At 36.2% G+C, this 24,501-nt stretch overlaps 1 protein-coding gene across 2 annotated transcripts in view; it reads left to right on the forward strand.

The window, feature by feature from the left end:
- Nucleotides 1-1,651: 1,651 nt before the first annotated feature.
- Nucleotides 1,652-24,501, forward strand: part of FYTTD1 (forty-two-three domain containing 1) — a 30,317-nt gene continuing 7,467 nt past the window's right edge. The window contains exons 1-6 of one of the 2 annotated variants that reach the window (XM_039250874.1): nucleotides 1,652-1,901; nucleotides 6,791-6,919; nucleotides 15,909-16,057; nucleotides 21,601-21,713; nucleotides 23,720-23,816; nucleotides 24,226-24,287. In XM_039250874.1, coding sequence (XP_039106805.1) covers nucleotides 1,796-1,901; nucleotides 6,791-6,919; nucleotides 15,909-16,057; nucleotides 21,601-21,713; nucleotides 23,720-23,816; nucleotides 24,226-24,287 — 656 coding nt within the window. In that variant the 5' untranslated portion in view covers nucleotides 1,652-1,795. Of the gene's footprint in view, nucleotides 1,902-2,207; nucleotides 2,924-6,790; nucleotides 6,920-15,908; nucleotides 16,058-21,600; nucleotides 21,714-23,719; nucleotides 23,817-24,225; nucleotides 24,288-24,501 lie in introns of those variants that run through there. The other variant, XM_039250875.1, reaches the window with a different exon arrangement.

Genomic DNA, 24,501 nt, shown 5'->3' on the forward strand with positions numbered 1-24,501 from the left:
GAGCTTTAGTTTTGGGGAGATCAGGATAAAAAGGAATCTATCTATATTGGTGGTGGGTAGGATTTTATATATCTGGGATTTTTATTATGTCTTATTAATGCCTGAAGTACAGAATGCATCCAAACTCTAAATACCCTCATTTTCCTTCATAAAATTAAAAACCTAATGTTCTTCCCTGTAGTTTACTTTCACAAAGACGCAGAGATTATAGAAGTTATTTCTAGGGAGAGAATGATAGTGTGGAGAAAAATGTTTTCATGCTTAGATTTTAGAACGCTAAGAAATCCAAAAATAATTAAGTATAAAGTGTGTATTTAGTATAACTGCTTCTTGTTTTGTAGATGAGTATGAGACCCAGACAGTCCTCAAATTCACACACTGAATGAAGTGAGTGAAAAAGGTACTCAGTAAAATCTAGGTCTCCCTCATACTTTTTATCTCTACAACCCATTTTCCCTACTTCTTTGCAGTCAGCTGAGGGGTGGTGGATGCTGGGTGCAATAGTAACAAAATTAGGCACATTGTGCTAAGAGCATATATGCTACTCTTCTTGACATGCCAAATGTTGTTCTTGAGTTTTTTTAGTCCAAACCTTCCTTTACCATTAAAGCTTTTTGTGCTGCTTCATAGGTGTGTCCTGGGCTGATTCATTCTTCTTGTATGGTTATATTTTTGTCTTAGGGGGAAAAATTAATTAAGTGCAGGTTACTGTTGTTTTGAGATACTTTAGGTCACTGGTCCATTTCTTTGCAAAAAGAAATTTTAGGAAGTGGACAGGAGGAAGGTGGCAGAGATTTCTAAATGGAGGAAAACCTGTCCTTGTTTTTTTCCTAAGATGCAATTGTCTTAAATAGTTTTAAGCTTTAATGCTTCCATACAAGCACAGTTGCTTTGGAGGAGGAGAAAGAGGTAAGAGGAGAGAAAATATCATGTTTTGTAAATAGGTAAAAAAAAATATCATGCAGAAATTCATAAAATATTAGGAAGTTTTCCTTACAAGGATGATTAGAAAGAAAAACGAATCCTACCAATTCCCAACGCAAATGAATTAGAGACAAATGCAGCCAAACAAGCAGAGGTACTTACCCCTCTCCCAAGGGAAGATGAAGTGTTATTAAGGTAGCTAGTACCGTGCAAAATGTTTTAAGAGTGCCGGTTGAGAAGTGGTACAGATACGGGAAACGTTAGCGTTTGCTTTTATTGGTAAGGTGACGCAAGTATTGTCACTGCATCTTTTCCTCTGCCTCCAGACGTGGCGACTCCGCATGTTGCAGGTGGAGGAGCTGGTCTGGGAGAGGGGAGCTGGGACGCAGTTCTGCAATCTAAGCTGGATGGGGTCTACCCTGCCCGAGGCTGCATTGCAGTGAGGCGTGAAAGGTTCGTGTGTACCAAAGTTCAGGGGACCTTTCTGTAGCCGGAAGCAGCGCAAGAAACGGAGGAACGTAATCTCATTTAAGGCATGAGATTCTGACGCGCTCAGGCTCCAGTATTCCCCAATTTGGGCGGAAGGCAAATAGCGCAGAGCAGGGGGCGGCGGTGCAATGTTTCCTCCGGTCCGTCAAGGGCCGCTAGGATCAAGTCCCCGCGTGTAGCCGCTCTCGCCCGCCTCCCGTCTCTGTAGCCTCTCACCCCCCGCAACCCGCCCCCCTCCCGCAGCCGCCGGTGGGAGAGCGAAGGCGCGGCCAGCACGCGTGCGCGCTCCCTCGGTGCAGCTAGTCTGCGTGCGTGAGTGGGAGGTGGCAGGCCTCAGTCTCTGGCCTTCTCCGCTGACTGTTCCAGCGCGACGTCCCCAGCCATGAACCGGTTTGGTACCCGGTTAGTGGGAGCCACGGCTACCCCGCCGCCGGTGGCGGCGAAAGCCCGCAGCAATGAAAACCTTGACAAAATTGATATGTCTTTGGGTAAGGAGCGAGTTGGACCGAGTTGGAGTGGGGGGAGGGAGTGGGTGGAACCAAGTAGCGCGGTTTGTGGGGGAAGGGGCGGTTGGCCGCAGTTGTCGGTCGAGTTTTTTTGCGGGTGGGCGGAACCCGGTGAGGGCCGGTGGGGACGAGGGGAGCGCGAGCCGGTGCCGCGGTCGGGCCGGAGGGACCCGGGCGTCCCTTCGGCGCGGCTGTGTCTGAGGAGAGGCAGTGGGGGCGGGGGGCGCTGCGGACCGGGAGGTTGGAGGGGCGAGGGGCGCTACCACTCTTGGGCGACCCCGGCTCTTTGTGAGGAAAACTCCGCGGGTTTCCCCTCGAGCGTGTTCGCTGGGGGCGTTAACGGGCGAGCGAGGGGGAAAGGTCCGACCAAGCCATCATTTCTGAAGAAAGCCCTTGGAGAGCACGGCTGGGTCTGCGTTCGGTTGGAGTCGCTGGTTCCGGAGGAGGGCTTGTTGGGCATTTTATGTGGCCGGGCCTACGCCTGGCGCGGCGCGAGAAGCGCAGAGACGCCCCCGGGAGTTGGCCATTCCTGACGGGCGCCAGACCGCGGGGCTCCGACCCGGGAGCGCTTTTCAGAAAATATCGTCGGACAGGGGGGTCATCAGATAGTGTTTCATTAGGAGGTGCCTAGAAAGGCACACTCCTTATTCAGGCCTCAAAGTTCGCTAAGGAGGAAAAAAGCAGAAACTGACAGAGACACTGACATGGATTAGTGGGAAGCCGGGAGAAGCAGTGGGGTCCAGCCTATGAGTGGGGTAGTTCGGTGAGGATTATGTAAAAAAGTAGGAGGGTTGGGGATTCAGTTGAAAATTCAGACCTAACGCAGGTGAGGCGTTAGTCTCTGGATTAGCTGGTCTGAAGTTAACTCTCTTTGTGTCAAAATTCAAGTTCCGGTTATTAGATGGGGTTAGTTCTGCCTGCTCTTTCGGTGGCTTACAGGTTTTCGGAAAAGTGTTTGAAAATACGTGACAGGCGGATACAGAGGTGGAACTATTCCAAGGAAGGTATTTTTCTTTTGCTGTGGTTCATCTGCAGTTTTTTTTTTTGTCAAAAATCAAGAACTCTTGGATTTCTGTGATTAGTGTACATCAGAATCCAATATGTGAATTAAGTAAATCATCAGAAATAATAGGTTTGGCCTCAAGACTTGTTGATAGTGAACTCTAAAGAAATGAGAAAACTTTTCAGCTAAGGACGAGAAGAATAGAATAACGAGTATTTATTGAGTTCTTACTACCTTGCAGGCACTGAACTAAACATTTTATGTGTGTTAACTCAGTTTTAGCCTCCTAGTAACTCTATGAGGTGTGTGCTCCTAATAGTAAAGAGCATTGAATCCGTTCAGAACCACATTGTCTCAATTCAGATCCTGTGCCACTTATTAGCCCATGTGGTCACAGGGACATTATTTCTCAGTGCTTCATCTGTAAAAAGATGATGTTAAGAACAGTGCTTATTTCCCTCAGAGGGTTACTATATTAAATGATTTAAACTGCTTAGAGCAGTACCTGGTACACAGTAAGCACTGTATTTGCATGTAAACACTATATAAACCATTGTTTGTATTCCCATTTTACAAAACCTGAGCCATAGGGAAATAACTTGTTCCAGATCATACAAGTAAAAAACAAAACAAAACTGTAGGTGTTGCAGGAAATGTTAAACATGTATTTTCATAACCAATATATTTCTCAGGTTTCTAGTGTTTTTTTTTTAATGTTATTTTGATGGTTAGGATGTTCAAGTGAAGAAAACAGAGATAATTCCCTTTGAGGTAGAAATGTGCTGTGGATAGCTAAACTAGACCTTGGTTTCTTTTCTCTCCAAGAATATATAGCATTTTTTCAGATTACTTTTTTTATCCCATTACAGAAATGGGATAAAGAGATGATATCTATTTTTCTTTTTTTTTTAAGTGTATTTTTTTAGTTGCTTCTATACCTGCCGAGGGGCTTGAACTTATGACCCCGAAATACCGCATGCTCTTCTACCTGAGCCAGCCAGGCGGCTGGAGAAATTGAGAGAAACAAAATACCTATTTTAGACAATCATGCTTTGTGAATATTCCATTTTATCAGGTCTGCAGAGGTTTAGAATCCGATTTTTGTTTAAATGGTGGCTGTATGAATTATGTGAGTATTCATAGAGAATATCTACCAAGGTTACAATAGGTGACCTCATTGTGATTCAGTTTTTTAATCTTAAAATGAGTATTATAATACTTATTTCATAGAATTCTTGTGAGAATTAAATACTTGTGCAATGTTAGTTACTACTATTATTACCACCGCATGTATACTCTCATTACATGTATATATACACTATTATTAGTGTGTATGGTCCATGTATCTGCTCCTATTATTACCATACATATACCATATATAAGTAGATGCATACATATATACGCTTATATATACTCATGGAAGAAACTTTTTCGTAAAAGTAGCTCATTGTAATCAATTTTTGTTTTGTTACATACTCTTATCTACCTGAGTAGGAAAAAGCCATTTTCTTCTTTTAGATTGGAAGAATCCATAATAGATCATTTAACTTGAGGATTTAGATCATAAAACATTTAAATATAAAACTATTTTATATTTTATATGCTTTGCTACTTTAATTTTTTTTTTCTTTAAAGTAGGCTCGATGCTGAATTTGGGGCTTGAACTCATGATCATGAGATCAAGAGTTGCATTCTCTACCGACTAAGCCAGTCAGGCACCGTTGCTACTTTTAATTTTTCATTATGTTTATGATCTAAAATGCCATATTTTAAAAATAACCTTGTGAGTCAATTATTTTCTGCCTCTTTTTTTAATGGTTCTTAGCAAATTCATTTTTTTGATGTACTTTCATGGCTCTGAGATTTCAGACTTCTGCCGAAGAATAAGTAGCACTTGTTAAAGGAAAGTAGTGTTTTGAAAGTATTAAAAAATAGTCCCTTTCTGTCTCTTGAGAATTTAATATGTTCATCCAATATCATAAAGTTTTTTTATTTTAAAATAAATGTTTTTGAGTGTCTTTAACTTGGATGAATTTATGTATATTGAAGGACTGATCTCAAAGATAACAAAATACTTTGGGGAGATTCGAATTCTTTGAATGAATATTTGTGATTAAAAGTTTTAAAGATTACTGATGGGTTAGGTAGTGTAGTAATGTATAAGAAAGGCTCACTATAATATATAATTGCTTCTTTTACTTTAGAAAAGACTATATTGACAGAGCTGTTAGATTTGTGTTTTAGAGCAGCGTGGAAAAAATAACAAGAGGTTTTTTTGTGAAATTTTATTAAGTTGTTGATTAGGTCTATTTGCTTTATCAATCATCAAAATTAATATTGGAGTTGGGACTATGGAGAAAGAATTTGGATATTTTTTAAATGAGTATTTTTGGCTTCTAGTAACTTTCTTTTAACATTTATAAATAGAAATTTGAAGTATAGTTTCTTGACCTTCACATTGATGTGCTGTAGTTTTAGAGCAATGTTATGTTTGTGATTAGTTTGGTAGGAGAGTTTGAAAGTGAGGCTTTGAAGGATCAGGTAGAAAGAAAAACAAGGTAACCCTGAATTATTTTGCTAGATGAGTGGAGAACCCATAGTACTTTCTTTTTGTACTATACCTTTACCCTGTAGTTGTTTGATTTCATATTTGCTATTTGTTTCCATCAATTTTAAAATTTTGTTTTAATGCTTATTGATTTTTGAGACGAATGCGGTGGGGCGGGCAGAGAGAGAAGGAGGGGGACAGCAGAATCCGAAACAGGCCCCAAGCTCTGTCTGAACTGTCCGCATAGAGCCTAATGTGGGTCTCGAACTCAAGAACAGTGAGATCATGACCTGAGTCGAAGTCACTTAACCAACTGAGCCATCTAGGCTCTCGTTTCCATCAATTTTAAACTTAACTAAGAACAGGGACCACATTTTACTTTTGTTTGTTTTCATTACAGCACATTCATTGCACATAGTATATGCTCAATAAATATTTGCTGAATTGAGATAAACTTAGAAATTTTTTCTTTTAATTGAATGATTTATTTTTTTTGACTGCCTCTGGTTTTATTGTAAGATGGTCATCTTTTTTTTTTTTTAATGTTTATTTTTGAGAGAACGCAAGCAAGTGCGTGGGGGAGGGACAAAGAGAGACTGAGACTCAGAAGCCGAAGCAGGCTCCAGGCTCTGAGCTGTCAGCACAGAGCCCAAGGCAGGACTTGAACCACAACCCATGAGATCATGACCTGAGCTGAAGTCGGATGCTTAACTGAGTGAGCCACCAGGCATCCCAAGATGGTCATCTTTAAAAACCCGGAGACTTCAGGGAACCTGGGTGGGTCAGTTGGTTAAGTGTCCGACTCTTGCTTTTGGCTTGAATCAGAATCTCATGGTTGGTGGGTTCGAGCCCCATGTTGGGCTCTGTGCAGACAGCATGGACCCTGCTTGGGATTCTCTCTCTACCTCCCTCTCTGCCCCTCCTCTGTTTATGCTATCTTTCTCAAAATAAATAAACATTAAAAAACAAAAGCTTAAAAACTGGAGATTTCTGTGATTGTGGAAAGTAAATATGAATAATTTTTCTAAACAGGCTTTTGCTTATTTTTATGTGTCAGATAAAGAAATACAATGGATAACGGACATCTTCATTAATTGGTACATCTGCATTGTGCAATTGATTTGAACTTTTCCTACAAAACCTTTCTTTAGTGTTCCAAGTATATTGGCTGATTTGAGTTTTTATCTTATTATCCTCTTATGAAAGTGCTTTCAACGTAGCAAAGAAGTTAGGAATATAAGAAATCTATAGACTAGAAATAAGACTGAGTGATTGAGTCATTAAGTTAAAATGAAAATAATCACATTTCCTGTATCACAGATGATATCATCAAATTGAATCGAAAAGAAGGAAAAAAGCAGAATTTTCCAAGACTAAATAGAAGACTCCAGCAAAGTAGTGCCCGACAATTCAGGATGAGAGTACGCTGGGGAATCCAACAGAATTCTGGTAAGTTTTACAAGTAAGCTTTAACAAAGAGCTGTTATTTGTGTGTTCATAGTATATTATTTTTAGTACATACTTAAAACATAGAGGAAATATATTAGTACCCTTTGTGAGTACTTTCAGATTTTTGTTTAATATTGAAATCTGATAAACATTTTAAGTTGCTTTAAGTAGGTGATAACCCTGTTTCTTAACAATATTAAGTCATTTTTAAAGTATTCCCAGTATATAAGTAGCATAAATTATATTTAGGGCTACAGTATTGTAAAGGATCTTACATATCATGAGGTTTTATCTCCTGCTCATGTGTTTCTTCAACAGTTTATCTGGTGAATAATTATCTAACTCCAGCATACATATATCTTCAGTGAAAGAGCATACCACCTCAAAAGACATCTCCATTATTGGAAACAGCTCTATTTATTAGAAAGTTCTCTTAATTTGAATTGAATCATGCCTATCTGTTAACTCTATGGAGTTACAGGAAGCAAACTCCCTTTTCTATGTGAGAACTTTTTAAATATGTGGAGACTACTATTTTACATGGACAGTACTTCCAGAGTGTTTGTATTATCATCTAGGACTTTTAGGATTTGTTAAATCCTCCAAAGGTAACACCTATTTATTTATAACCATCTTGTTCCAAAATGACTTTAAGGCAATAACTGAACCCTACCAATTGTATATGACTAATTAATTCTTTAGCAGTTATGTCAGTGTTTTAGAATAAACTTTTGTTCAAATTAAAAAAAAAAAACAACTCTAGACCTTTTTTTACACATGTAAAAATGTTTGATAAACTAGCTCCTAAGTTGACTTTTATCCTGTATGTTAAAAAACATAAAAAATCATTGTCAGTGGGTTGAACATGATTGTAATTAGCTCTATATCTAACCGTTAATGTGCCATCATACCCTTAAAATATGTTTGTAACAGAGGTTAGGCCCTACAAAAAATTTTATTCTTCTCTAATAATTTTTAAAGACAAGTAAATTTTGTGACAGATATCTAGTTGTAACATATGAATGTTTAATTCCAGTGATTCATATTTTAAGATTTATGTTATTCAGCATGCCATTCTACAAATGATTTGCTTTAAAATAACTTCAGAGTTCATAGAGGCCAGAAATCTATTGTTTTACTAGCCATATGTTAAATATGTAATAAATGCTTTGAACTGACTAGGTTCTCAGGGTATTTAAAGATGTGATCTTTTACTTCAAGGAATTTCTAGTAACAGAGATAAGACAGGAAACATGGAGTTTAGAAATGTCATAAGAGAAATTCCAACAGTACTATAGGACTTTAGATTTTGTGCTAAGAAAATCAGCGGTGATTTAATGGATAAGGTGAAATAGGATCTAGTCCATGAAGTATCAGAAAATCTTTCCTTTTATGGGGGTTATGATCTAAGCCTTAAGATAAATGATTATCTAGGGGCAGCTTATGATCTTAGAAGATTGAACTTGTGCTTGTTTGTTCTCCAGTTACATGTAACAGAGCCTAAAATAGAACAGCTGCTGCTGTCAGTGAATGTGCAGAGAGATAGGAGATTGTCTCAAATTCTGATTGGTTAGAAGTTCAGATTTCCACATTGTATGTCAGTGAGGATGTTGGCTTGAGGTAAGAGAGAGAACACATAAGACAGCCCTTGGCAGTCTCTCAAATTACTTTTATTTTTTAAAATACCAGATAATTTTTATTAAAAAATTTTTTTGATGCTTTATTTATTTTTGAGAGAGAGAGACAGAATGTGCGTGGGGGAGAGGAATAGAGAGAGAGAGAGAGAGGGAGACTTAGAAACTGAAGCAGGCTCCAAGCTCTGAAGTGCTAGCACAGAGCCCGATGTGGGGCTCGAACCCACGAACCACGAGATCATGACCGGAGTTGAAGTTGGACGCTTAACCGACTGAGCCATTCAGGTACGCCTCAGATAATTTTTATTTATTATTTTTTTAAGTAATCTCGACAGCCATCAGTGGGGCTCAAACTTAGGACCCTAGATCAGAAGTCGCATGCTATACCACTGAGCCAGTGAGGCGCCCCTCTTAATGAATCATTTTTGATGGTTGAACAAACAACTGAATAAAATCTTCCTAATTCTTTGCCCAGAATATAGTCACTCATTAAATATTTGTATCAACAACGTGAATATTCTTCACTGGGGCAATACTGTGTAGTACCAACAGCTCTCAAAGTGTTGTCCAGGGGATCCAGGAAATCCCCCATTTTCTGTACATTCCCATGAATGTACCATGGAGTCTTCCAGAGTCTACATGATGTGTGATAATTAAATTGAATGTGGTAGCAGATAAGAGAATCTAGCTATCTTCTATTAAGACAGATACTAAAGAGATTTGCAAGAATATAAAAACATTGCTACCCTTCCTTTTAAATATTTTTAGATTTTTTGGAAAATAATTGTTATTTTTCATTAAAAATATGTTATTTGCCCTGTTATTGGGTTCATTATTGCTGCTTTAATGAAATAGTTTTTAACTGTCTTAGTTCTTATTTCTAGTGTGATAATATCCATAAACATAAGCCCACAGAAACAAAAATTCTGGAGTTGTCAATAATAATTAAGAGTATAAAGAGGTCCTGATACCAAAAAGTTTGAGAATGCAGCTTCTTTTGGAGGTAGAAGACATAGGAAAATATTTGTATACTGCTTTGAAAAGGAGCCAGTAATGCATTCACTCTGATTTGACATTTCCCAAAAAACCTCTCAAATCTTTGTGTAAGATTTTTGTAACCTCTCAAATCAGACTCCAGAAATTACCGAGATAAGTTAGTAAGTGTATGAAAGAAATTCATGAAGAGATTGAGCAAAGGATTCAAAGATGAAAATTCCTCCCTCTAGTTTTAATTGTTTTCAACCTTGGTCACACCTGTGGAGCTTTATAAACTAGATCAATGTACTCTGTTTGTACTGAAGCAGAATCTGCAGAAGTAGGGCCTAGGATTTTTTTTTAAAGCTCCGTATGTTCTGATACATGACTAGGATTAAACGACTGCTCTAGAACAGCCGAAAATGTGAAAAGATCTTCATAGAGATAGTAGTTGCAATACTGAGAATGAAGGTACTCTGGAAAGACAGAAGAGAACTTTCTAGAGTAGCTGGAATGGATGAGAACTAAGAAAAAATGGGGTACCTGGCTGGCTCAATTTGTAGAGCATGCAACTCTTGATCTTGGGGTCATGAATTCAAGCCCTGTGTTGGGTGTAGAGCTTGTTTACAAAAAGAAAAAAAAAAAAAACCTCAGAAAAGACTTACTGCATTAAATTATGTCTATAGTGCATTTTAGAATATAAGTCACAGAAGATAAGAAGAGAGTGAATTGGGGCAGTATGCATAGGTCTTTCTTTATGAAACACGACAATGAAAAGGTCAAAAATAGAACCATTGCTAAAGTTGAGGTATAGCTGGTGAAGTTTGTTCAAAGGTGTTAAGGAAGAGGTTAATGAATGATAAAGTTTGCTAGATGGTAGAGGAGAAGCCACTCATAGAAATAAAAGTGGAAAGGATAGTGAGTATGGGAACAATGACTATAGTACTCAAATAGAAAACACCCAGGAATAGAATTCTTTTCTCATTTTAATCAATTTTATTCTTGTTAATGAAACTTTTCTTATGCATCTTTCTCATGTAAGCTTAAAACTTTGGTATAGTAATGGAGTCCTTCTCTTTCTCTTTCCTCTGCTAATTCATTTGTTCTTTTGGAATACGTCAAATTTCTTTGTTCCACTATCAGTCCTTCATCATGTCTTGTTTGAGTACTACAGTAGCATCTGAATGGTCAGATGGAATGGTCTCATTGCCTTCCTTCTTCCCTCTTCCATTTAGTTTAAAATACTGTTGGGATGCCTGGATGGTTCAGTCGATTAAGCATCTGACTTTGGCTCAGGTCATTATCTTGAGGTTTGTGAGTTTGAGCTCTACATCGAGCTCTGCTGACAGCTCAGAGCCTGGAGCCTGCTTCAAATTCTTTGTCTCCCTCTCTCTGTCCTTCCCCTGCTCATGCTCTCTCTCTCTCAAAAACAAATAAACATAAAAAAAATAAAAAAGGTTGTGGGAGGGGGGATGGGCTAAATGGGTAAGGGGCATCAAGGAATCTACTGAAATCATTGTTGCACTCTATGCTAACTTGGATGTAAGTTAAAAAAAAAAAAAGAACATATGGTTTAAAAAAAAGTTACTACTTCTAAACTGATGTAACCTGGTAATGAATCCTGTGGCCCCCTCATTCCTTGTCAAGTGTATTCTTTATCCCCATGTAAAGCATTCTGATCTGAGTCTATCACATCCATTTACTTCTTATTCTAAAATTTTTTTAGGGTTTATTTATTTAGAGAGAGTGGGGCTCAAGCCCACAAACCATGAGATCATGACCTGAACTGAAATCAAGAGTCAGATGCTTAGCTAACTGAGCTACCCAAGCGCCTCTCTTATTTTCATTCTAGACCGTATCTCAGTATGCTGTGGTTATCCATGTCTTTGTACTTTTAGGTTTCTGTCTATCTCCCTACTCAAATTTTGTCTATTCTATAATGCTGAGCTGAGAGCCCACTGTTTTGGTAATAGTTGTTTTTCTTCTCTTTGGAAATGTGTCACTTTTTATTTATTTTATTTGCTTTTTATTCTTTATTTTTTATATTACAGTTTGGAAAAAGTTCAGTTTTGGAGTCACACAAACTTGCACTTAGAGCAGTGACTGTGCCATTTTCTAACTGTGACATCTGGGTAGTCACTTTTCTTTACCTCACTTCACTTACCTGCAAAATTAAGATGTTAGCATCAATCTTATCAAGTTCTCATTTAAAGTACTTGGCCCAATGTGTTAGCAGAGTTGATGGTATCTGTTTCTTTAATACAAATAAAAATAATAAGTAGTTGTAGATTTAATTAGACAAGTTTTGTGTATGCTTAATCTTTATTTGGTTGCAATTCTAGAAGGAAAAAATATAGCAACAGTAATTTGATTTTCAGGAGGTGTCTGGCTGGCACAGTCAGAAGACTGTGCAACTCCTGGTCTCGGGGTTGTGAATTCAAGCCCCACATTGGGTGTAATTACTTAAATAAAACTAAAAAAACCCACATAATTTTATTTCAAAAATTTAAAAGTTGTGTTTTGCTTTTTTCCTGATTATAAAAGTAATAGCATCTGCACTTTGGGATTATGGCAGAGCACCCAAGAAAGGAACAAATCTGGAAAAACTCCCTGTCACACTGAGTTGCCATCCTGTGGAACTCACTAGGAAGCCATCTGTGAGCATGATGGAACTTAAATTCAATGGAGGAGGAGTTGGGCTTAGGAGTAGATCTAGATAGATGCCTAAGACCCAAAATTCAAGGCATTGCTCACACTCAGTTTGTGCCTTTGGTTCTTCTCTTGCCTCACTGTAGTCTCAGCTTACAGGGGAAGGATAATGAACACGACTGGATGTTTTTTGCCACAGATGAATCTTGAGGTATACACTGGAATCTGGAAGTAAAAATAAAAATGCATTCTTTACAGACCATCCAGTGCCCTCTACTTACAAAGCTTAACATTGTGCCAGCTGGTAAGAGAAATGCTCCTGTAACAGAAGCAGGGTAGTAAAGAGTGATTTGGGAACAATTAGTAAATGGTTCAACCATTATAACAAGTTTTCCCAACTGTCTTATTAAACTCTGTTCTCAAAATAGGTACATCACACAAAAGTATTCTGGAATTAGATACGTTTGGGAATACATACACTGTTATACCCAAGTTAGAAATTCATCACACGTTAGCCTAAGAAATCCTTTAGTAAAGAAAACTATTTTAAATTTTTTAAGTTTGGACATGAAACTTTTCTGCTGGAAGACCTGTTAATATATTTCAGGGGTGTAGTATTATACAGGATACAATTCTAAAGACACTTCCCCCAAAATTAGAGTTAAAATAAAAATGCCCAATATCACAGTTGTTATTTAGCATAGTTCTCTGAAATTACTGGCCATTGCATTAAGAAATAGAATTTGAGGTATAATTTTTGTAAAAAAGAAGACAGTATCATTTCTAGCTAGTAATGGTGGTCGCTTATTAATCCCCAGAAATAATATGAAAGACTATAGAACTAAAAAAGTAAGTTCAGTGGGACGACTGATTAAAAGTAATTAATTAATATCTCAGTAGCATTCTGTAATCCCAAGAATGACAGTATGAAAATTATTATTAGAAAAGGGATCTTTTTATGATTGTAGTGTAAAATGTAAAAATACCTAGAAATAAGCTTAAAATATACAAGACTTATGTGAGGAAAAGTTTAAAGCTTTCCTGAACCAGTTTAGTTGCAAAAGAAGTCTTGAATAAGTGGAAAGACCTACTACATTCATGAATATTATAAACATGTTAATTCTTGAAAAATTAATTCTAAATTTAACATAATTCTTCTTGCAGAGCATCAAAGGATATTAGAACTTGACCCCAGAAAACTGACTTAGGAACAGGACAGTTCTTGAATAGTGATAGCCAAAAATACATGGGGAACATGTCCATTCTCACTAGTAAACTACCAAATAAGACGAGATTTTTTTTTTCCAAATACTAAGTGATAAAGATTAAAAAGAATATTCAATGTTGTCAATAATAGGGGGAAAGTGTACTCTTATGTTCCTGAGAATATGAAAAAACAATCATTCTAGAGGGGATTTTTAAAAATATGAATAAAAATCCTTAACTTGTTTTACTATTTGATATAGCATATCAGGGATGCCTGGGTGACTCAGTCAGTTAAACATCTGACTCTTGATCTCAGCTTAGGTCTTGATCTCAGGCTCATTAGTTTAAGCCCTGTATTGGGCTTCACACGAGGTGTGGAGCCTACTTAAAAAATTTAAAAATTTAGAGTGCCTGAGTGTCTCTTAATTTTGGCTCAGGTCATGATCTTGTGGTTTGTGAGTTTGAGTGCTGTATCAGGTTCTGTGCTGATGGCACGGAGCCTGTTTGGGGTTCTCTTTTCTCTCTGTGTCCCTCCCCTGCTCTCACACATGTGCACATGCTCTCTCTCAAAATAAACATTAAATAAATGGAAAAATTAACATATGTTCTTATATTATTCTTAGTTCATATTATTGATACTTGACAGCTCTGTAAAATTAAAGGTAAATTTATATGTAACTGATTAAAATACAGGGTTTTTTTTAAAAAGTTTGTTGCATCTTTATCCCCCCCAGAAAATATTATCTATAATGTTACTGTAACATTATATATAGTAGTATAACATTAGAAATAAGTGAAGTGAGGGGCACCCGGTTGGCTTAGTTGATTAAGCATCTGACTTTGGCTCAGGTCATGATCTCAAGGTTTGTGATTTTGAGCTCTACATCAGGCTCTGTGGTGACAGCTCAGAACCTGGAGCCTGCTTCAGATTCTGTGTCTCCCTCTGCCCCTCCCTCCCTCTCTCTCTCTCTCTCGCTCTCGCTCTCGCTCTTGCTCTCTCAAAAATAAGCATTTAAAAAAATTTTAAACGAAGTAAGTGATCATTGTGAGGTTGGTTGGATCAAATATGGCACATTAAAAAATGATACAGTGAGGGACATCTGGCTGGCTCATTGTGTAGAACATGTGACTTTTCATGAGTTCAAGCCCCACGTTGGGCATGGAGCCTTCTTTAAATAAAAAAGCAGTAATAATACAATGGAAGAATATCAAAGACATGGGATAATATTCGCAATACAGTGTTAATACAGCCTATAAGATAGTACATAGACTATGAAATGTGGTTGCCAGGAAGATTGACTCAGTGCACCTTCTAGGCACTTGGTACTACACAATTGTGAATTACCTCTGTGATAGTCTTTTGAATTGTTTAAAAATAGTTGAAACTAAAAATGTTAACTTTTTAAATGTGTAGGAGTAAAAGACTAGAAAGACATATAATGTTAGTGGTTATCCCAGGATGATGAGATAATGGGTAACTTATTTTCATTTGTATTTTATGTTTCTAAGATTTCTGCAGTGAGCATGTTTGTTCATAATTAGAAAATATTTAAATAGATAAGATACACAATAGAAAGGCAAAGGCAAGTTGTGTCACATGCCACAGAGATTAAAATGTTTATTGGAGCTCAGCTGGGATTTTAGCAAAAGCAATTTAAATACAGTAGGAATGAAAATAAGCCAAATTGCAACATAGTAAATTGGATATGAGATAGTGATCCCCTCAAGATCAGTGTCCTTCAGTAGAAATAAACTGTGAGCTACAACTGAATAATATATTTTAACCTAATTTACCCAAAATACTATTGCAGTATATAATTAATACAAGGTTGGGTCGCCTGGGTGGCTCAGTCGGTTGGGCATCCGGCTTCAGCTCAAGTCATGATCTCTTGGTTCGTGGGGTTTGAGCCCCACGTCAGGCTCTTTGCTGACAGCTAGCTCAGAGCCTGGAGCCTGTTTTGGATTCTGTGTCTCCCTTTCTCTCTGACCCTCCCCTGCTTATGCTGTCTCTCTCTCTCTCTCTCTCTCTCCCCCCCTCTCTCACAGAAATAAATTTTAAAAAAACATTAAAAAAATGAATACAAGGTTATTAATGAAGTATTGTACTTTTTGTTATATCTTAATTTAGACTAGTCATATCTTAGGCACTCAGTAGTTACATGTTGTTAGTGAACACATTGCACAGGGAAAGTTGTTCATTGAGAAACTAATGCAAGAGAGAGGTTAGTTATAGGGAAAACATGAGAATCCTATAGTCCTTTGTAGTCCATTACAGGAATAAAACCCTTTGTGGTGCAGTTTATTGCCCTTTAAAAATGAAGTATTTTATGTAACACGTGTAAATACATGAAAATAACAGAATTATATAATATTAATATAAGAAATATTATATGAGTAATAATAAATAAAATATATAATACTCCTACCTTCCGCCCTGCTAAGAAATAGAATACCGTATGACCTGTGTGCCCTTTAGTTGCATTCTTAGACAGATCTCTTTTTGTCTTTTTTTAAACCTCCTATAGGTTTTGGCAAGAATAGTGTGAGCCGGAGAGGAAGAGTAATGCCTGGAAAGAGACGTCCTTATGGAGTTATTACTGGCCTTGCAGCTAGGAAAGCAACTGGAATTCGAAAAGGAATTAGTCCTATGAATCGACCACCTCTGAGTGACAAGGTAGGATGATGGCTTAATCATACATCAGATACTCTTTTCCATTAGTTGTACTAATATTTCTGTGAATGAGTACAATATTCTCATTGAGAAGCATTTTATTTCTGTATTTTGATTTTTTTTATGTAGTATGTTGGGTCTTCTGTAAAATAAAAAAATGACCTATTCATGAAGAATACCTAAATATCCACATTCTTAAATAAAATTTATGTAAAATATTTTTATAAGTTTTTTATTTTCTTTATGTATGTACAACATTGACAAATTATTAAGGTATAATTCTATACTATAAAATTCATCTTTTTAAGTGTACAATTCAGTGAATTTTAGACAATTTACAGAGTTGTACAATCATCATAGCAATCTAATCTTAGAACAGTTCTATCACTATAGTCATACCTTATCATCTACCTCAGGTAACAACTAACTTTCTGTGAATTTTCTATAAATTTGTTTTTTCTGCACATTTCATGTAAATAGAATCATATGATAATATGAGGTCTGGCATTTATTATGATGTTTTTGAGGTGGTCATGTTGTATATGTATCAGTATTTGATTCTTTTTTATTACTGAATAATATTCCATTATATGGATATACCACACTTTGATTCACCAGTGTGAGACATTTTGGTTATTCCCACTTTTTGGATATTATGAATAATGTTGCTGTGAATGGCAGTAAGTAAGTTTGTATGAGCAGACATTTTTTTGTCTTAGATATCTATTTTTAATTAGAGTGCAGTCATTTACCCAATGTGAGTTAACTACTTTTCAGATTTTAATGAACTTTTATTTAGTTCTCAGCGAGTATTTTTGAATTGGCTAAAGTGTTTCTTCAAATAGTTTCACAACTATTTAAATAGTCTTTTTTCCTGATTTTTAGGTTTACTATAGTAGGCCTGAGGCACCAAGGAATTTAATGTTCTACTCTTCTGTTTTTTAGTCTTTTTGGTTCTCTAATTTATGCAAAAACTACATACTTGTAAAAAAAATTCAGGATTTCATTCTTTAAATTCTTTTTTTAAAAAATATTTAATTTTGAGAGAGAGAAAGGGAGTGAGTGAGTGTGAGTGAGCAGGGGAGGGGCAGAGAGAGAGAAAGGGAGACACAGTCCAAAGCAGGCTCCAGGCTTTGAGCTGTCGGCACAGAGTCCATTACTAGGCCCAAACCCATGATCCATGAGATCATGACCTGAGCCAAAGTTGGATGCTTAACCAACTGAGCCACCAAGGTGCCCCTCTTCAAATTATCTTTAATGTGCATCTTCTGGTTAAGAACCACAACTGTCTTAGATCCCTTAACTTCAATTTTGCCACCATCAACAATTGATTTCACCTCTAAAACTTTATCACAGAAGTTAACTATTTATTGGAAATTGGAAAACAGGAAGAAATACAGATACTGGGAGGGTGATTGGATTTAAGTGCTATCTTATTACTTGATCCAGTAAAAATATTAAATTACCACACATGGTAGTCTTTTGAGTTGTTTGAAAATAATGAAAATTTAAAATGTTAATTATAGAATGCTCAGAATGTACTGAATAGTAAGATCCACATATTCAAAGTTGAATGATTTTGACAGAGGTAGGGTTAGAAAAGTGTTGGTTCTTAAAATTCTTTCCTCATTCTGAATGTAGATTAATAGTCTGACTAGGACAAAATATAGTACTTTTGAAGCAGCTTATTTTCCAGCAATTTAGAAACTTTATTTAAATATAAATAACTCATATTATTTTCTGTTCATTAAAAAATTTACCTAAATAATTTAATTGGTTTTGAATTGTTACATGTACTTAGAAATTCTACACCTTAAAAAGTTTTCACCATAATTAGATGTTGTTACTTTATCTCTCATGTTTCACAGTTCATGTGAATTAGTGAGATTTTATTTCAATAAAAATATACATTTTCTGACCTATGAAGTGAATGACTAAATGGGAAAGATGGCATATTCATTTATATAACTAGTATTTACTGAGAGCACATGGGGGCTGTACCAACAGAAGAATGGTTGTCTCTACGAATGAATTTTCATTTTGTTTAGAGACAGCTTACAATACCTGTCAGGTAAAAGTTGTGTTTAGGTTCTTTTTTTTGTTTAATGTTTACTTATTTATATTTTTGAGAGTGCATGTGTGCAGAACGGGGAGGGGAGCAGAGAGATGGAGGGAGAGAGTCACAGGTAGGCTCCATGCTGTCAGCTCAGAGCCTAATGATATGGGGCTTGATCTCATGAACCATGAGATCATGACCTGAACCAAAATCAAGAGTTGGATGCCCAACCGACTGAGCCACCCAGGTGCCCCAGTGTTACGTTTTTAAAGGATTTTTCGAGTGGCATATATAAATTCATCAGTGTCAATTAAATAATAATTATTTTTCTTTTAGATTCAGAATTTCCCAAACTTGAGAGTATGTTATGTTCCATAGAATTTTTGACTTGACTTTGGTAATACTAAACCATTTAATACTTCTGTGAACTTAAAAAAATTTTGTTGTTGCTGCATAACAGTTGTTTTCCACTAATGGGTAGGTTTTTTTCTTTTTTTTTTTTTTAAGTTTATTTATTTGAGAGAGATAGGGGAAGGGCAGAGTGAGAGGGAGAGAGAGAATCCTCAGCAAGCCCTGTGCTGTCGTTGCGGCCCCACCACTCTAACTCACAAACCATGAGATCATGACCTGAGCCAAAACCAAGAGTTGAACCCTTAGCCAACTGAGCCACCCAGGTGTCCCTCCTGGGTAGTTTTAATCATTTGTCTGATTTTAACAATGAAAATAAATGTCTTCATACTATGGAATTTTATTCAGCGTAAAAAAGGAATAAATTAATATATAAGTCAGCATGAATACACCTCAAAACATCATAGTAAGCAAAAGGAAAACATAATGCTACGTTCTGTGTGATTCCATTTATTTGAAATTATAGAAAAATCTAAACTATAGTGAGAGATCAGTTGGTTATTGCCTGGGGTGGGAGTCAGGCAAGGTAAAGGAATTGACTGCAGAGGGTCACAAGGAATGTTTTAGGATGAGGACACTGTTGTGTATCTTTATTATGATGTGGTTACATGATTCATTACTCAAAGTCATCAAATTGTAAACTTAAAATTTTATTTTTTGTAAATAATGCTTCAGTAAAATTAATAAAAAAATACTTCAAGTATTTTATGCATATAAAATTTCATTTTGTTTCTGTATTTTAAATATTTAAAATTTTAAGTATTTAAAATACTTCAAGTACTTTATATATATAATACTTCAAATACCTCAAGAAATAATTTTTTAGGGGCACCTGGGTGGCTCAGTCAGTTAAGCATCCAACTTTGGCTCAGTCATGATCTCATGGTTTGGGAGTTTGACCCTTGCATTGTGCTCTGTTCTGACTGCTTGTGACCACTCAGATACCCTGGAGCCTGCTTCAGATTCTGTGTCTCTCTCTGTCCCTCCCCTGCTTGCAGTCTCTCTTTGTCTCCCAAAAATAAACATTAAAAAAATAATTTATATCAAAATTATTGTGAAAGAATAACTTTTCCATACGTGTATTTTTTTTTAATGTTTGTTTATTTTTGAGAGAGAGAGAGAGCGCACACACATGAGCTGGGGAGGGTGCAGAGAAAGAGGGAGAATCCCAAGCAGGCTTTATACTGTCAGCTCAGAGCCCGACGTGGGGCTCAGACTCATAAATCATGAGATCATGACCTGAGCTGAAACCAAGAGCCAGACACTTAGCCAACTGAGCCACCCAGGGGCCTCCCCCGTATTCTTTTTAAAGCATATTTATACATATATAGTAACTTTAGATTCATGGAATAATACATTCACCGTGTATTAATGAATTGTTACTCTAGTCTATGTATTCATCATTTAACTAATGTGATTGAGTACCCACTATATGCTAGATGCAAGGGATTCTGCAGTAACTCAATAGAAAATCCCTCATGGAGAATGGAGAATAAACATTATATAAATTATCCCACAAATAACTATATGGTTATAGCATGGCAGGTAGTTTGAAGGTAAAAAAACAGGTGACGACAACAACAACAGCATGGAAGGAATTTACATTTACCCGTAAAGTGATACTTAGTGTTATTATTAAAGACCGAATACAAAGCTTAGAATGGGCTATGAGTGATTTCATAGCATTTCTCCTATACTCCTGATACTCCTTATTTCAGTTTTTACATTACTTCTTTTCCAAATGTTCATGAAAATGAAGAGTTACAATTTTTGTGTTTTTTCTTGTTAATTGATATTTATGAATACTTCTCATATGCTTAAACAATATAAGGTAGTCATATTGCCAAGAACTTTTGAAAAAACTTCATGGAAAATACAGAAATCTGAATTAGGCTTTAATGCTAGATTGAATTTATATATGAGGAGGGAAGAAAAAGTGGACATTTCATATGCTTATTTTTTTTATTCCTTTTTTTCTCTGTAGCTCTTTTTACTCAGACTTTTTTGCTGTCATAACCTCCTCTTTTTCTCTCACATTTGTTTTAGAACTTGTCTCTCTCCCTCTTTTTTTTTTTTTAAGTTTATATTTATTTTGAGAGAGAGACTGCAAGCCTGTGAGTGGGGCAGGAGGAGAGAGGGAGAAAACAAATCCCAAGCAGGCTCCTTCCTATCAGCACAGAGCCTAACTTGGGGTTCCATCTCATGAACTGTGAGATCATGACCTGAGCTGAAATCAAGAGTTAGATGCTTAACCCAGTGAGCAACCCAGCCATCCCAGAACTTGGCCCTCTTATCCCTTCACTTGATAATCAAAAATCATGTTTAACTGATTTCCTGATTTACATTTCTGGTCCTCTGATTCTTCTCTTGAGCTCAAGGACTATGTTTCCCCATAACTGGTGAATCCCGCAGAGCACCTCAAACTGAACATATCCAAAATAGAAAAAATTCATTTTTCTATTTGAATTTCCTTTTGTTGCAAGTATTTTAAGTATAAGGAGGTTGCTGTCTTTTCAGTCACTTAGACTGGAAAGATTCGAGTCGTTTCAGCCTGTGTGTCAAATGTGTGCATCTAAGCAGTCTCCATTCTGCTTCAGAAATGTTTATTGTATGAGAAACAATGAAATCTGGCCATGTGTAGCAACATGGATGGACCTTGAGGGTGTTATGCTTAGCGAAATAAGTCAGGCAGAGAAGGACAAATATCACATGTTTGCACGTATAGGACGATTAGGAGGAACTTAACAGAGGACCATGGGGGAGATGAAGGGGGAAATGGTGGGGGAAAGGGAGAGAGGCAAACCGTGAGAGACTCTTGAATGCTGAGAAACAAACTGAGGACTGATGGATGTTGGGGGGAGGGGGGAGATGGGCATGGAGGAGGGCACTTGTTGGGATGAGCACTGGGTGTTATATGGAAACCAATTTGATAATAAACTATTTGTAAAAAATAAAAATAAATTAAAAAAAAGAAATGTTTATTGTAATAGAGTATATATCAAAAAGCAGTCGGATTAACACAGTTGTTTTTTGTTTGTTTTTTGTTTGTTTTTTTTGTTTTGTTTGTTTTGCATTCTGAAAGAATATAGAACGGTATTTTCCAGCATTAAAAAGGAAGGCCAACCTTCTGAGACAAAATGAAGTACAGAGAAAAGCAGTTGCAGTTCTTAAGAGACCTAACCAGCTAAATAGAAAGTAAGTACTCAAATACAATAAGCTATATTATCCTGAGTAAATAATGATAGATTTCTTGCACTGAGACCAAATGAATGGATTTGTAGTGGTCATTTTCAAGACAGATATTTGGGATGTCTATCTGAACATCCAACACAGAAGCACTGAGACCCTGTATTACTGATGATTTTAACAAATTGTAAACTTAAAAAAACAAAAGCATTGCCCTGCTTCTTTACCTCTGTTTACATATAGAATAAAATTACAAAAGGTGATTGTTCAGGTAAAAATACTTCCACCAGAATTATTCAAAATTGGGAATTCTGAAAGCTAAAATTGTTATTCAGTCTCAGTGATTTTTAATAGAATAATGTATTTGTGGAAAAAGAAAATTATAGAGAATTCTGTGTGGATGCTTTGTAAGCTGAAAATATATATTTTTTTAAGTTATCTCTTCACCCAACATGGGGGCTTGCACTCAAGACCCCATGATAAGAGTCCTCATGCTCTACCAATGAGCCAGTCAGGCACCCCATAGCTGAGTTTATGTTTATATTAAATTAAAGGCATAACAGAAACTCAAAAATCATGACCTATTCTTAAGGCATTGTTTTCTGTAAGAATAAAATGGGCAAAAAGGAAGTTGATAAACTGGTAAGTTTCCATATTATTTTAGTTTTGAGTACCATTTATTCATCTTTTATAGAAGATAATTCAAAAGAAAAAAACTCTGAAGTAAAGTTTTTGTATAAATGGAATAACTGCTGGAAACTAATTTGACAATAAACTATTTGTAAAAAAAAAACAATCTTCAGGCAATTCCTAAAAAAAAATAATAAAATAAATAAATAAATGGGATAGCTGGGATTGCAGTTTTACTTAACTGTCATCCTTCTTTCTTTTATAAATCTGGTATAGTATGTTTTGGGAATTGGGAAATTAGCAAATAAGAACTTGTCCATTACATTAATGACCTATGTTAATTAGGCTAGCTAGGGAAATTTTGCATTTGAGTCTAAGATTGGAGGTAAGATTAGGCGATCTGTTAAGTGTTTATAAAAAGTAAATAAATATGAAAATTGCTTTCTCATATTTTACTAACTTCATATAGAAATTAGAAAGGAGGGGCGCCTGGGTGGCTTAGTCGGTTAAGCGTCCGACTTTCACTTAGGTGAAATCAAATCAAATCAAATAGAGAAATAGAAATCAAATAGAGCTTTTAGAAAACTTGTGAAACCTTTAAAAACAATATTTTTCCTTTTCACATACTCTCGCGGTTCGTGGGTTCGAGCCCCGCGTCGGGCTCTGTGCTGACTGCCAGCTCAGAGCCTGGAGCCTGTTTCAGAGTCTGTCACTCCCTCTCTCTCTGACCCTCCCCTGCTCACACTGTCTCTCTCTCTCCTAGGAAAAAAAAAAAAAAAAATTAAAAAAAAAAAGAAAAAAGAAATTAGAAAGGAATTGGTGAAAGTCAAGTCAAACATAATTGAGAGTACATTGCTGTATGTGAAAGAATAAGCATTTGGAAGATTATACGTTTCTATGTGATTCATAGTAACATACAAAGGTTTCTGAGTGAGGATGAAAGAGAAAACCATAGAAGATGTTACTTTTCAAGATTTTCTCTTTACTTTTGGCTTTCAGTAGTTTGATTATGATGTACCTAGGTATGATTTTCTTTTTACTTACCCTGTAAATAAATCTGTACATATATGTTTTTCATCAAATTTAGGAAATAGCATTAAAATTGTTAATGTCTTTAGAAGAAATCTTCTATATTAGAATATTAGTGCAATATTTAGAAGATAATTAGTTCAGAATTAACTAGGTTGTTATGTAGTAAGCAACAGAAAGAGATATTTATAAATTGAATCACAATAGCTTTGAGTAAATAAGGAAATAATTCAGAGTCTTTAGTATACTTCGAATGTCTAACCTATGAATTTAACTATTTTTGCTAATTTTTCCCAGGATGTTTGAAAGTTGTTAAATGGCTGAGACTTTTCATAATATATGTGTTTTTGTTGTAGAAATAACATTCCAGCCAATTTTAGCAGGAGTGGAAATAAATTAAGTCATCAGAAAGATACTCGTCAGGCAACTTTTCTTTTCAGAAGAGGCCTAAAGGTATAAAAAACCCTTGCTGGTGGTTTCTTTTTACTCAAAGGATCTTGAACATCTACCTTTAGTGGTAATCCTCAATCATAGGCATAGCCCATGGTTGAGATAAGGTTTGGGTTTGGGATATGGAGAACGTGACATTAGATTAGTTCTTTTTGTTATTTATTTTTTCTGTTCTCCCTTTTGTTGTCGTCAGTAGCAACATCTTATGAGCTTAACATGTTATTTAGGAATAAATATGTTTTACCACTGTTCTGATAGAGAAACCCCAACTGAGGTATTGCCAGAATAGGAACATGCCTCTCTTGCATTCATCCACACACCATACTGGGTTATAAAGTTACAGAGCAGGGTTGTTTTTTAGATTCAAATCCTCTGCTTTCTATGGGATCTACTGCTTTTTTTTTCCCTTCAGGTTCAGGCCCAGTTGAACACAGAACAACTGCTAGACGATGTAGTAGCAAAGAGAACTCGTCAGTAAGTTTGAATTTGTTTTTCAAGATGTCATTTCAGAACTCCCAGAATACAGCAACCCCGATTACTGTGTGCCCCTGACTGAGGAATTAAATGAGACCCAAAATATATTAAGTATTGAGCCTGAAATAAATAAATCCATTTTCCCCCCAAAAAACCTTTTGCATTTCCACATGTCAGTGTTAATGAGTTTTAGCACGAAATACATCCCTTTATT

This window comes from Hyaena hyaena, unplaced genomic scaffold (assembly GCF_003009895.1).
Source record: "Hyaena hyaena isolate Hyena2069 unplaced genomic scaffold, ASM300989v1 scaffold_382, whole genome shotgun sequence".
NCBI classification, from domain to species: domain Eukaryota; kingdom Metazoa; phylum Chordata; class Mammalia; order Carnivora; family Hyaenidae; genus Hyaena; species Hyaena hyaena.